Below are 15,529 nucleotides of genomic sequence, written 5' to 3'. Positions count from 1 at the left end.
TTACTTATGTAAAATACCCCTTGACCTTATTGATGTGTTACTGGAAAAGAACTGCTGATTTCCATCAATGAGTGATTTTAATATTCCATGGAAACTTGTCCTGTTGGTGTCGACTTTCTCTAACCTTGAAATGCAGATGTTCCATTGACTTTAGATAGAAGGCCTCCATTAAAATGAACTTCAAAAGGACATTTGAGCTCACAAAGCCACCATATTTACCATTGGAAAATATAGGATTGAATTTCCTGAAGTACGCTGACTATAAATAAACACTAAATGATTTTCATTTGTATGCTTACTTTGCCAATACTCACAACCTTAGGTATGTCATGGTTAATACTGCATAAAAAAAACAATCATTATTGACATCCTGATTTCCATAAGATAAAGGAACAGAAATAGGACATTCACCCCTTGAATCTGTCCCACCATTTATTCATGAGCTGAATTCACATATTATAATCATTTAAGTATGAAAATATAAATGACATGCCAGTCTTATCCTTCCACAGCAAGAAGTTTGTTTAAAAATCTATAAATGTGGTATGTTTTCAATCACACTGAAACCAGAGAGAAAAACATACAAAGAAAAAAATACTTTGTAGGCTTGAGCTCATGTAAATAATTTTTAAAGAAATTGATTCAAGAAGGGAAAGAAGAGGATTAATATTACACCCATTTTAAGGCAGTGCAAAATGAGGGCACGGTTTATTAATCTAAGGACAGATCCATCATTATGTGCAGCCTGCATTCAGGTGCATGGATCTACAGGCAATTATAAGGAGGAGTTTATTGTCATACATAGTTCAATGTCGATAGTGTCTGCAATTCTTACTTGCTTCACCTGAACAGGTACTTTGAAAAAAAAATACATGTTAAATTAAATGAAAAAAAGATTTTTTTTAAAAGATAGGAATAATGAGGGAAATACTTGCCAAATTTATTGATGTTCATAAGATAGTGGCTTGAAGTAGCTTAAATGTTTTCACTCCATATATCTGCTTTACTTCAGATTGAAAATCCCTTGGAATTCCATCCTGCTGTCTATTCTCCTGTGCGCCAAGTAAAGGATAAGCTCAGAATCCTTATCCTGTTTCTGTAATTTCTTGAAATGTTGTATGGTCTCTTTCTATCCTCTTAGCCTTTAGCAACTCAATCACCATATCAGTGACCCAGCTTCAAATCTGATGCTGTCTGGAAGGAGTTTGTACATTCTCCTCAAGTCTGTGTGGGTTTACTCTGGGTGTAATTGGGTGGCAGGGTTTCAATTGCTGGAATCAGCTTCTACCATTTTGTAAGCTAAATTAATATTTAAATTTTACCTGCTATAATTTGATGGGTAAGACCCACACACAACAGAGTTCTCTGGTTACTTGTAAGTGAAACAAACCTGCTTTGAGAAGAGGCTAAGTCTGAATTTATATAAATGTATGACATTGTTGAGGAAGTCTCAGGAATTTTACTTTCATGCAAGAGTCCTGAACCTTCTGAGAGTTTGATGGGGAAACACCAGGATTTTTCAGAAATATCCAAGCCAGGAATTCTCTGGCTGAATTTTGGGAATACTGAAGTACTTGGGCCAGTTTACACTCAACCTTTGTTTTGCCCGTTGTCTTACTAACCTTATGTGTCTGAGCAGGTTCTAGCATCAAGCCTATGCAAATGCTGGTCATTCTTCATGGTGCCATAGGTCATTGATGGAGTAACATCCAAAGGCACACCATTGGATCATCTATGTATCCACCTGACACCTTAAGGTTTCTGATCATTTATTAAAAATATGCTATTGTGACTTATGTGAAATGAATGGGGCCTACACCAGACATGGCCAGCACAATGAAAAGGAGGCAGATACAAAGTGTCTGGGGCTCCTCAGATCACTCAAATCAGGGACCACCCTGTACTCTGCTGTGAGTCCTCTAGAGGATGAAAATGCAGTAAATTAGATCAGCAAGTTTGCTGATGACACGAAGATTAGAGGTGTTGTGGACAACAAGGAAGGCTTTCAAAACTTGCAGAAGGATCTGGACCAACTAGAAAAATGGGTCAGAAAATGGCAGATGGAACTTAATGCAGAAAAGTGTGAAGTGTTGCATTTTGGAAGGACAAACCAAGGTAGGACATACATGGTAAATGGTAGGGTACTGAGGAGGGTGGAGGAGCAAAGGGATCTGGTAATTCAGATTCATAATTCCCTGAAAGTGGTGCTACCGGTAAACAAGATTGTGAAGAAAGCTTTAGGCATCTTGATCTTCATAGAGTACAGGAGTTGGGATGTTGTGGTGAGATTGTATAAGACATTGGTGAGATCAAATTTGGAGTATTGTGTGCAGTTCTGGCCACCAAACTACAGGAAAGATATCAGTAAGATTAAAAGGGTGCAGAAAAGATTCACTAGGATGTTGCTGGCTCTTCAGGAATTGAGTTACAGGGAAAGATTTAACAGGTTGAGACTTTATTCCTTGGACCATAGAAGAATGAGGGAGATTTGATAGTTTACAAAATTACAAGGGGTACAGAGTAAATGCGAGTAGGCTCTTTCCACTTAGATTAGGAGAGAAAGATGCAAGAGGACATGGGATTAGGGGGAACATTATGGGGAACTTTTTCATTCAGACAGTGGTGGGAGTGTGGAACGAGCGCCATCTGACGTGGTAAATGCGGCCTCATTCAAGTTTTAAAAAATAAATTGGATAGATACATGGATGGGAGAGGTCCAGAGGGTTATGGAATGGGTGCAGGTCAGTGGGACTAGAAGTATGATGATTTCAGCACAGACTAGAAGAGCCGAATGGCCCATTTTTTTCTATGTTGTAGTGGTCTATGGTTCTAGGAGAGAGGTCAGGTCAGCTTCCATTTACCCTCCAGTGCATTCTGTATGTCTGATCAATAAAAAGCATCCTGGTGTATGGATCTTTGCTGTCCAAGTGTTTCAGGGTTTTTGAATATGCAAATTGCAATGGATCCATGTCACCGCTGAGTCAGGAACTGATAACACCAGGTTCTTCTTGGCCACAGGTACAATAGACACCTGTTTGAAACAAGTGGGTACCATGCCCTGCCAGAGTGAGATGTTGGAGATAGCCATGAATACATTGGCTAATTGGTCAGCACAGGTTTTCAGTATTCAGCCAGGGTACTCCATTTCAACCAAACGCTTTCTTTGGATTCACTCTCCTGAAGGCAGCCCACACGTCATCCTCGAATATTGACAATAGAGGATCATCAGAAGCCATGGAGGGGTGCAATGGTCTTCCTTGTTCTTTTGGTCAAATCAGCTGAGTTCATCTGGGAGTGAAGCTTTGCTGTCTCCTACTGCATCGGATTTGGTTTTGTTGTAGGTTACATCATTTAGGTCCAGATTTCGTTGTTTCTATTTTCATCCGGAATCTCCACTGCTTGGGAAATGGTTTTCCATCAGTCGTACCAGTCCCTTGTATAGTGTTCTTGATCTCTAGAATTAAATGCCTGTGATCTGGCTCTCAACTGGTTCTGGATTTCACTGTTCATCCAGGGCTTCTGAACAATTTGGTGTGGGCACACTCAAAACATCTATTTTGATAAACTCTATAACAGTCCTGGTATAATCATTCAGGTCCTCACCCGAGTTCCTAAACGCCGCCCAGTGACTTGAGGTAGTCCTATAACTAATCTTCAGCCTCCTGTGACTACCTTCTGTCTGCCTTGATCTCTCTTTTTTAGTTATCGGTATAAAGGGAGAAAGAGCACCACCATGTGATCTGAATTGCTAAAATGCAGTCTTGGGAAAGACCAATCGCTCTTCCATATTTTAGTGTAGCAATGATCAAGCATGTTTGAATCTCTGGTGCAGCAGATATGTGCTGGTGAGAGTAAAAATACACTGCAATGCTGGAGCAACTCAACTGGTCTTTTAGCATCCATAAAAAGCAAAGGTATACTGCCGACATTTCGGGCCTGAGCCCTTCTTCAAGGAAGAAGCAGAATGAGCCAGAAGCAGAAAATCTCAAAATTTAGACAATGCCGGCTGGGGGAGGCCTCCAGACCAACAGAAGGTGTTATTAGTTACAAAAAGGGAGAGGTGAACATTTATTATGTCTATGCAAAAGGAGACGGGGAAGGGAGAGACAGAGGTGGAGGGAGAAATGAGAGGAGGGGGTTTTAACAAAAGCCAGAGAAGTCAATATTAATGCTCTGCGGTTGGAGGGTGCCAAGTCGGAAGGTGAGGTGTTGTTTCTCCAATTTGCCAGTGGTCTCTATCTGGCAGTGCATGAGACCATGGACAGATATGTCAAGGGTCCACTGGTACCTGCACATTGAGCTGAGGGTAGTCCATTGTCTACAGCAAGCAAAGTGAAGAGAGCAGGAGTCATTGCAGTGCAGGTACCTGAGAATCTGGTGGGGGCTAAACTGGGAGGCTTGGAACCAGAGCTAGAATCCACATGGCACCAGATGGCGTCAGAGGCAAGTAGCCAGGAAATACACATGGCTGTGGAAGTGAGTCTGGGTGAGAATATGGTCGTAGAGCTCGAGACCAGCAGAGAGTGCAGATGGGGAGCAGCGAGAGGCTCTCACAGAACTCCTTTCGAAGAGAGGAGGAAAACCTCTTCAGGGAAGGCATCTCTTGAAGAGATTTTGCAGTGGATCATCTGAAACACAAAAGTCTGCAGATTATGTAATTGTAATAAAAGCACACCGCTGGAAGAACTCGGCCAGTCTTTCAGCGTTCATAAAAATCAGAGGTATATTGATGATGTTGAAATGAGCTGATTGAGCCCAAATCAGAAAATCTCAATATTCAGTCAATACTGGCTGAGGGAGGAATCCAGACCAACAGAAGGTGTTAATTAGATATGATAAGGGGAGAGTTGAGAATTTATCAAGTCTATGTGAAAGGAGATGGGGAAGGAAGAGTCAGAGCTGGGGAAAGAAGTATAATCAGGCAGGATTTTCTTAACAGCCCTTTTGGCGTGCATTTCCATCTCCTTCTGTAATTTGTATGCCATCTCCTGGCAACTGTTTGGAGGTCAGCAGATATCCTCCCACAGGGTCATTTCACCCTTGCAGTTTCTTAACTGCATCCACAGGGATTCTATATCTTCCATTCGGATGGGTCCACTCTCCAGGAATTTGATTCCACTTTTTTTAAACCAACGGCGCCATCCCATCCCATCTTCCACCCACCTGCCTGTCCTCTCGATGTGTCCTTGGATGATAAACTCCCAGCCCTGCTGGTCTTTCAGCCACAACTCAGTGATGATTACAACCTGCCAATTTCAAATTGCGCTACAAGATCATCTACCTTATTCATTATACTTTGTACATTTAAATACACAACCTTCAGTCCTGCATTCAAAACCCTTTCAATTCTGTTTCCATATTACCTCAATATCAATTCTTATTCTTCTGCCTGAAATTTTGCCCCATTGTCTACTTGTCCTCCCTCAAAGTCTCACTGTAGACTGTATGTACTTTATATCATCTGCCCTATTTTGTGCCCTATAACTCTGTTCCCATTCCCCTGCCAATCTAGTTTCAACCCTCCCCAAAAGCTCAAGCATTCCTGCCCACCAGGATATTAGTCCCCCTCAAGTTCTGGTGTAACCCGTCCTTTTTGTGCAAGCCGTACCTTCTCCAGAAGTGGTCCTAATGATCCAGAAATTTAAAACTCAGCTCCTTGCATCAACTTTTCAGCCATGCATTAAATTGCTGTCCTCACTGGCATGTTGTACAGACAGTAATCCTGAGATTAGTACCCTTGAGGTCCTGGATTTCATCTTCCTAGCTAGCTCCCTATATTCCCTCTTCACGACCATGACATCTGGCTGCTCATCCTTCCTTTTCAGAATTCCATGGAGGCAATCCAAGTCGTCCCTGACCCTGGTACCTGGGAAGCAACAAACTGTCTGGTGTCTCTCTCACTTCCTCAAATCTCCTGTCTGCTCGCAATCAAATCCCCTGTCACTATCATTCTGCTTTTTTCCCTCCTTCTCTACTGAGCCACAGGGCCAGGCTCAGTGGCAGAGACCTGGTCACTCTGGCTTTCTCCTGGGAGGTCATCTCACCTAATACTATCCAAAGCGAACCACTTATTGTTGAGAACAGCCACAGGGGTGCTCTGCACAACCTGCCCATCTGACAGTTACTCAGCTCCCTGTCTCCTGCAGCTTCAGTGGGACTCAGGGTCGGCATCAGAACAAGTCTTAGCAGGGGTCATTATAGTAACCGCAGTGGGGTTGGGGAGGGTGAGGAGTTGGTGGTGGTGCCTACCATGAACCTCCTCTGTGCTGCTTATTTCACATGGCTGTAGGTGGGGGGGGGGGGAGGGGGGGGGAGGGGGTGGTCACAATACCTCATTTGGGGATCTTTAAAGATGCATCTTGATGCTATTCGCATGGATTGAGCTCTCAGGGAGTTAGCAGGTCAATCAGAATCCCCACACCTCACAAGATGAACACTCGACTAACCATTCTGAATATTCTACCTTGGTGCTCCTAGAAAGTCAAAAGATAGAAGCTCACCAGAGACTTACCTCAGGCTCCGCCTCCAGTCACCAAAGCCTCTTGAGCCAAAGCCTCAGCTCGCTGCTCTTATCCTGGCTAACTCACACAATGGTCGCTCTGCTCACGTCACTATTTTTAATGGGCCCTTGCAGAATGCCTAATTTACACCCACCGAAAATCTAAACAGGCCCTGCTCACTCACCTTTTTAAATCACAAGTACACTCACCCACAAGCCACTCCATGCTCTATATTGAGTTCCTCATCCCTCCTGAATTGAGTTATTCAGAGGTTGGCTCCCTGTTGACATTCTCCCTTTCCCATAACTCTTACTAAACCTCTCTCAGCCCCAGTCCTGCATCACTCCTGGTCCTGTGTTTAACCTCCCATCCCTGGCCCCTGAAACCTTGCTCTTCTCTGGTTATGCATCATCTTTTCCAGCCCTAGTCCCACGTTACCTCTCCCATGCCCTGGTCCTGCATTACCTCTCCTCTGCCCAGGTCTTGTGTTACCCCTCCCTGCCCTCATCTTGCTTTAATTCTCCCTACTCTGGTCCCGCGTTACCTCTCCCCTGCCCTGGTCCCGCATTACCTCTCCCCTGCCCTGGTCCCACACCACCTCTCTCCTGCCCTGGTCCTGCGTTACCTCTCTCCTGTCCTGGTCCCGCGTTATCTCTCTCCTGCCCTGGTCCCACATTACCTCTCTCCTGCCCTGGTCTTGCGTTACCTCTCTTCTGCCCAGGTCTTGTGTTACCTCTCCCTGCCCTCATCTTGCTTTAATTCTCTCTACTCTGGTCCCGCATTACCTCTCCCCTGTCCTGGACCCGCGTTACCTCTCCCCTGCCCTGGTCCCGCGTTCTCTCCCTGCCTTGGTCCCTCTTTACCTCCCCCTGCTCTGGTCCCTCTTTACCTCTCCCTGCATTAGTCTTGCATTACCTCTCTCCTGCCCTGGTCCTGCATTGCCTCTACCTGCCCTGGTCCCACTTTACCTTCCCCTGCTCTGGTCCCTCTTTACCTCTCCCTGCGTTAGTCCTGCATTACCTCTCCCCTGGCCCTGGGCCTGCGTTGCATCTCTCCCCACCTGGTCCTGCATTATCTCTCACCCCCATCCCATCTCAGGCTGCTTACTCCCCACATGTTTACATTTCATCTGTAAATTTAACCCTTTTGTTGCCATAGTGTTCCCGTTCTCCACACTTTCTATCGCCTATAATTTACCCCAACCCAACACCAACTTTTAATTTCTCTGATTTTGGACCCAACTGTGCATTGTAGAATCTGACTGTGCAACTTTAGCATCAGTTGTAATAATTGATTGATTTATATGCCGAAAAACTGTTCATCTGTTCATTTGAACTAATTTTAATTACTGCATGTCAAACTTCCTGCTTATTTTGATCCATTTTTGCTCTCACTCTTCACAATGGCTGCAGCTTCAGAGACTGAAAATATTGCTTTGAGAAATTCCTTACCAGTTAGTCCAGTTACTGCCAACATTTCATCCCATTGTTCCTGGTTCAAGATCGTAACCTGCATAGGAAATGATGGGCTCAGTGTGAGAAGGAGCCAGAAGAACAATTCAGAGTGCAACCCACAGTGTCGATTAAAGGTTCCGATGGGACCAGGAGTATATGACACTACTGTGTTGCAGTGTTACTTCAAGGGACATCTGTTGGCAACAGTGATTTAGAAACACTTCAGAACAGACAGCGAGATTCAAACCACATCCAGAGGATACCAGAGAGGCTCTCCTTCAGAATTTAACTGCTGAGAATGCTGATTATATGCAAGCTTCAGAGTTGAGGGTATTGTCATCAATCCACGGCTAAGCCATTGATCTGACCACGAGTGACAACTTTGGATTAGGGACCTTGAATTAGAAGGCAAAGATGCAACTACCAGCTAAGAACTTACTCCACAGAGGCTTCAGGGACATTGAATCCTACCCAGATCTCTTGGATAAGCTGTGCAATTGTCAAATTAGGCTTTTCAAGGCTGGCATTAAAGAGGCATGGGTATGGTCAAGGGAAAAGCTTTGACCACACTCTCTTGCAAGAACTGGTCTTTACAGAGCACAAGCTCACGTTACTTCCTTGAAACACAAAAGTCTGTAGACTCCGTAATTGCAGTAAAAACACAAAATTCTAGTGGAACTCAGCAAGTCGCACACCGTTCATGGACAGTAAAAATATATCTTTACCTCAAATGGACGTTATGAAACCTGCTGAGTTCCTCCAGCATCTGTGTTTCTACATGTTAGTTCCATGCCAAGTAATAACAACAGATCCCTGCAACCACCACACCTGAGGGGGTCACTCAGGCATTTTATTCACAGAGAGTGGTGGCACGGTGCCACATTCAGCTGCTGCCTCACGGCTCCAGTCAGTTCAGTTCAATCCCAACCTAGGATGTGGGAGGGGAATGCAGAGAGAATAAAATGTGTTGGGGTGAGATGAGAGTACTGGGTGCCTGATGGTTTGCATGGACAAGGTGGGCTGAAAGGCCTTTTCCATGCCCAAAAGAACAAAATGGCAGTGACTGCTTGCAAGTTGCTCCCAGCTGATCCTCAGTAACATGCAGCAATTCTGCTTTATTTTGCACTCTCTGCTGTATTTAAGTATAGGTTGGCTAGCCTGGAGAGCACATAAAGCAAAGCTTCTCACCAAGTCTCACTACACACGTGACAGTAAACAACTCAATTCAACACTGTATCTCTTTGAGAAAACACGAGCGACTAAAGATGCTGGAATCTGGAGCACAAAAACAATCTACTGGACGAACTCAGAAGGTCGAGCAGCTACTGTTGGGGGTGGGGTAGGAAATAATCGTCAATATTTCAGGTAGAGTTCCTGATGCAGGATCTTCACCTAAAGTGTCAACATTTCCTTTCCCTCCACTTTGCTGCCTGACCCTCTGAGTTTCTCCAGCAGATTGTGATATTCAAACTCTCTGTGAGGTGGTTTCAAACATAAAGTGCCATTATTGGTTCTGAAAAGAGCCATATTTTTGTTATTATTGCTTTTTCATTTAGACATAGAGCACGGTAAAAGGCCCTACCAGCCCACGAGCCTGTGCCGCCCAATTACACCAATTAAGGTACAAACCCGGAGGAAACTGGAACACCCAGATGAAACCCATGTAGAGATGGGGAGAAGCTACAGACAGCGCCTGATTTGAACCCGGGTCGCTGGAATAGTGTTGCACTAACCGCAATGCTAACTATATCGCCAATTCTCCCTCAATTTCCAATTATTACTTCCATATAAAACTCCTGCTGAGTGCAATTTAATTTTTGCACCTCTTCACTTTTCTGATTATGATCACAATTTCCCCTCTATCATGATTAATTTCCCATTAACTGCTTTTTGGCTTGAATTTTTAAAAGGGGAGTAAATAATAATCAGAAAAGATTTTGAGAGTAAACAAATTAGCGGAGCCTGTGGGCTAAAGAAACCAAGCTGACAGCATCATTGGAGACAGTTTTAAAAAGGGCTGCCTCAACATCTTTTGATTATGTTAATTCAGCTCCCACGCCTGGGCAGAACACAGAAATTCTTTCATTGTGGTTTTCCTGACATGATCAGCATTTGCTGTCAAAATAAGAAAATATAAACATAACCAAAAAAATATGTACAAGAAAAGCCAGCTGTGTTAAAAGTATTTTTCAGGGGATTGTTTACTGAGGGTGGACTGCCTCATTAATAGAGATAATTTCACCACTCCCCCAGTAAATATGTTCTCATAAGTTCCTGCTCGTACTATTTTCGCCAAGTTCTTCAGCCGTTTGAAATGAGATGGGTTGATAAATGTGTTGAAATTACAAATATTAACTCAAGACGAACATGTTAACCTGTGTTTTAAAAATTGAAGCTGAGAGAAATGAATGAAAGGCCCAGGCCAGAAACATTGGTTACCCTTCAATTCCCACAGATCCTGTGTGGCCTCCTGAGTTCCTCTGCACGTTTGTGCATTGCATTCCTGATTTACGCATTCATTTGTTGATGTTGTTCTCAACTTTGTCCATTCACTTTGTGGCAATTCAGCAAGTGCTAAATAATTTCAGTGATTTCAATTTGAGCTGGGGCTGAATTTGAAATATTCTGACAGATTTGTTTTCATCCCTTTGAAATGCCGAGGAAAATAGGCAAATGACCCTTCCTGGTGGAGGTCGGTCAAAGGTTCCTTTTATTGTCATGTAATATATAAAAAATATACATGTTATATTTCAGCTTTTGTCTGTCATAACGCAGATAAAGAGTCAACATGAGCATTGCCCCACTCCCCTAACACTAGCAGAAGCAAATGAGAGTCCCTTCAGAATCACTGAGTGTCTGTGGATTTCCCTCCAATGCTCCCAAAGCCTCTTCAGCCACACATTGGCAATTGGCAATCCCAGCTTCAGATCAAAATCTCCAATACAATCAGAAAGTCTTCAGTGCCCAAAGCCCTTTGGGAGCCCTTCTTGCCCTCAGCACCATATCGAATCCTGGTTCCAATCTCTGGTTCCTAAGAGCCAGTCTCCAGCAGCCCACAGACTGTGTGTCCCTTGACCACAAGTCGCCAACCTTCCACAGCCTGTGTGGGTCCATCAGCTGCTGAACCCCTCGCTAGTCCGTTACCATGGTCAACGTCCTGCTGGGTGGTCACCTTTGCTTCAATATTGCTGATCAGGTAAATGATAACTGTGTGTTTTATAAAATGCATCTTAAGCAAAAGTTTGTTATTCAGTAAACATTCTGACTTGATGTTGTTGTGCATCAGTTTGTTGAGAAAGTTGTCAATGACATTTACCATTGGGCCAGTGTGACTGGAGCCCTAGGAAGTGAACCCACAGTAAACAGGGAGCAGGAAACACAGTGTGAACATATAGGCTCTGCTTCATTGAAGGATGACCATGTATCTGTGATTCACAAAACTTCCATGGTCAGCCCAGCCCACACAACAGGAAATAGTTATGTACATAATTATATGAATTATTTTCACCTAAAGATATTATTAACCAGTAACTTCAACAGTTACTTACATAGGAACATAACTTTCTGATTAAAAGTTGATATTTTAATTTCATTTTTAGACAATAATAAGTAAACAGTAAGGGAAAGAGAAATAGCAGATTTTCAATGTTGTAGTATTCAAACGTGATGGAGGAACAAAGCAGGTCACGCAGTATCCACAGGAAGTAAAGGTCGACTAATTAAGGACCCAGGCCCGAAATCTTGGCTTCTCTTTCCATCCTCTGGACACTGCAGAGCCTGCTGAGTTCCTCCCTCGTGCTTGGGTATTGCACTCGCCCCCAGCATCTGCAGACTTTCTCGTTAACTACATTTTTAATGTGGTTGTTACTTGGTTGAAGGTTTATAATGTTAACTTCCCCTTGGACTGGCCCCACAGGAGTAATTAGTGGAAAGAGCAGGGAACCATCAGCAGCATTCATGGGCAGAGGCGGTTTAGAGGGATTATGGGCCTGAAGCAGGCAAATGCAACGAGCTTGAGCGGTATGGACAAGATGGGCCAAAGGGCCTGCTTACATGCAGTAGAACACTATGCAGCAGTGAAATTTTTCATTGGACTCTCAAAAAAAAAAGTTAGATAGGAAATTAGTTGGAAGTGTTGGTTAGGGTGAGTGGAAATAAGTTCAGGAGAGATGTCTATAGAGAGTGGGGGGGGGGGGGGGGGACCTGGAATGTATTTGCTAGTTGTAATGTTTTATATTCAAAGTTGTCATGGGACAAAATGTTCACAAAGGTTCTTTGCAAATGTTGCAAATTGCACTTGCCTTTTCTGGAAGGTAGTTATTAAAAATATAAGCTAAGGTCAGACTGAGCTCATTCAGTGCACAAAAGTGCTGGAAAACACAGCAGATCACTCAGTCTCGAAAGGAAGCAAAGGGATACAACCAACATGAGCAAAAAGGAGACAAGTATCTGAATAAAATTGTGGGAGGAGGCAAGAAGGGGCAAGAGGAGGGAAGAAGGGGCAAAAGGAGGGAAGAAGGGGCAAGAGGAGGGAAGAAGGGGCAAGAGGAGGGAAGAAGGGGCAAGAGGAGGGAAGAAGGGGCAAGAGGAGAGAAGAAGGGGCAAGAGGAGAGAAGAAGGGGCAAGAGGAGAGAAGAAGGGGCAAGAGGAGAGAAGAAGGGGCAAGAGGAGAGAAGAAGGGGCAGGAGGAGGAGCACAGGCCAATGGGCAAGAGGTCATAGGTTGATATGGATGGGAAGACAGAAGAGATTAAAATGCTAAGCAGTGATAGGGGAGGGACGAAAGGTGAAATGTTTAAATGGAACATGAGGGGGAACGTCTTCATGCAGAGAGCGATGTGGGTGTGGAATGAGCTGCCAGTTGAAGTGGTTTTCACATTTAAGAAAAATTTGGATAGGTACATGGATAAAAGGGGTATGGAGGGCTATGGCACAGGTGAAAGTCAGTGGTTTCAGTGCTGTCATGTTCAGCATCTCACACCAAGACATTGAAAGTCATTGATACTTGTGGCCATTTAATTCTTTGTTGGGGCAAACTGAAATCAATTCCTCCAGGCCTACTCACCCAGCATTGCCCGAAATTTTCCTGGGCTTCAGGTATTCATCTGCTATTTCCTTAAAAGATGGACTTGCCTACACTCAGCTTTTTCCCTCTGTCATTGTAAAAATGCAACACATCTCATTTAGCCAAGTGACAATGATACAGCACTTATTGTATTTGTTCATTTCTACCATCACCACAGGTACATGTGTGAACTCACAAAAAGAGCAGATGTTTAAACCGATTTCTCAACTATCTCATTTCAGATTTTCTGTTGCTCCTTGATACAAATGCAGCTTGATCACTCAAAGAACCATAAAGTTATGAGAGGTGTTGATAAGGTGAACAATTCCAATGTTTATCCCAAGGTTAAAATTACAGGATGCGAGAGTGTTGTGCTAACCACTCGTGCCAGGTGGACACATAAATATGGAGAGAAAAATCAGGACACGTATGTTCGAATGCTGTTTATTGCCTTCAGTTCAGCATTCAACACAATCATACCTCAGTACCTGATAAGGAAGTTGAGCCTGCTGGGACTAAACACCCCTCTCTGCAATTGGATTCTCGACTTCCTGTCAGGGAGACCTCAGACAGTCCGGATCGGAAACAGCATCTCCAAGACCCTCTCACTGAGCACAGAGTTCCCCCAGGGCTGTGTGCTTAGTCCACTGCCATTCACTCTGCTGACTGATGACTGTGTAGCAAAACACAGCTCACACCACATCATCAAGTTCGCTGTCGACATTACCGTGCTGGGCCTTATTAGTAATAATGACGAGTCAGCGTACACAGATGAGGTGCAGTTGCTAACAGATTGCTGCAGAGCCAATAACCTATATCTGAACATTAATAAAACAAAAGAGATGGTTGTTGACCTCAGGAGTGCATGGGGGGAATAATTCTCGACTGACCATTGACAGCTCGACTGTTGAGGTTGTCAAGAGTATCAAGTTCCTTGGTGTGCACATGGCAGAGAATCTCACCTGGTCCCTTAACACCACCTCCATAGACAAGAAAGCCCAGCAGCCCCTCTACTTCCTGCAAAGGCTGAGCAAAGTTCATTTCCCACCCCCCATCTTCACTACATTCTACAGAGGATGCATTGAGAGCATCCTATGCACCTGTATCACTGCCTGGTTTGGAGGCTGTACCACTTCAAATCAGAAGACCCTGCAGAAGACAATGAAGTCAACGGAAAAGATCACGGGGGCTCGCTTCCTACCATGAAGGACATCTACAACACTCGATGCAGGCGACAGACAATAAACATTGTGAAGGACTCTACACACCCTTCTTGTAAACTGTTCTCCTTTCTGCTATCTGGTAGGCGGTACCATAGCACTCGGGCCCTTACATCTAGATTGGGCAATAATTTTTTTCCCCCAAGCCATCAGGCTCTTGAATTTCCAGAACATTAGTGGCTAGTGTACCATGGACTTATTGTATATGTTAATATTTTAGCTTCCATTTTAACTTATATTTCTGCAAATCTGCTCCATGGTCCTGGAGAAACGCTATCTCATCTTTACCGTGCAATGCATGGTATGAACAACAAATAAAGGTGATTTGACTTGAACAAAGAGATATGCATCATTTGCAAGCAGAAGAATTTTCATTTAGTTTGACACTGTGTAGGAGACTCATGGCTGAAGGCCTTTTCTAAGCTATACTGTTCTATGTTCTACATTTTTTTAAAAAACTTTAATGATACAGCATATTGGAAGTCCCTTCCAGCCCATGAAACCCAATTACCCAATTAATCTAAAATCCCCATAAGTTTTGGAGGGTGGGAGAAATGTGCAGTAAGGGAATCTTGAAGAGCAAGGAAATAACGAGAGTCATCTAACAAGAACACAGTATGAGCCGAGGAGCACTCAGATGTAATTCATGCTTCGTGCACTCAAGAGGAGAGGGATGGATTCCTCCATCAATGGAAGAAAGAGTTCTCCATCTCTGGCAAGGTGTTGTTGTTGGAGGAGACGAGCACCAGCAACAACATGGCCTTGATCTTACACATGACCAAGGAAGTGGCCGAGTAGCCACAGCAGCTCAGGAAACGTGAGTACATTCTGTGGTGTACAACCCTGCCATCATCACACCATACATCACACCCACTCAGCTGCTTGGTGTTTATACTGCTTTTCATTTTCATGCACTTCATAACTTCTGTAATGTAACCATTGCTGCCACTCACTTCAATCTCGATGGAACCTCCTGAACCACTCAAGAGGGAATACTCCTGAAATAGAAGTAATGGTTGGCAACTTACCCCCTTCTGCTTGCTTTGCCATTCAATGACATCTGGATTGATATTCTACCTCAGGATCACTTTCCGACCCTACATCTGTATACTATTAATGTCCACCCATGACTGCACAGCCAAGTTCAATGCCAACTCAATCCAAAAATTCACTGACAACACCATTGTTGGCCAAATACCTAGAAATGATGAGTCAGAAAACAGGATCGAGAACCTGGGTGGGTGGTGCCTGAACAACAATCTTGTTTTCAAAATCACAAAGACCAAGGAGC

The 15,529-nt window shown here is 43.8% G+C and overlaps 1 protein-coding gene across 2 annotated transcripts in view; it reads right to left on the bottom strand.

Moving 5' to 3' along the window:
- The window catches only part of nme9 (NME/NM23 family member 9), a 78,673-nt gene that overhangs the window by 54,079 nt on the left and 9,065 nt on the right, over nucleotides 1–15,529 (bottom strand). For both annotated transcript variants that reach the window (XM_069934265.1, XM_069934266.1), the window contains exon 3: nucleotides 7,952–8,009. In XM_069934265.1, coding sequence (XP_069790366.1) covers nucleotides 7,952–8,009 — 58 coding nt within the window. The remainder of the gene's footprint in view (nucleotides 1–7,951; nucleotides 8,010–15,529) is intronic.

This window comes from Narcine bancroftii, chromosome 4 (genome assembly GCF_036971445.1).
Source record: "Narcine bancroftii isolate sNarBan1 chromosome 4, sNarBan1.hap1, whole genome shotgun sequence".
NCBI classification, from domain to species: Eukaryota; Metazoa; Chordata; class Chondrichthyes; order Torpediniformes; family Narcinidae; genus Narcine; species Narcine bancroftii.
This window is presented reverse-complemented; position numbering and strand designations above follow the sequence as displayed.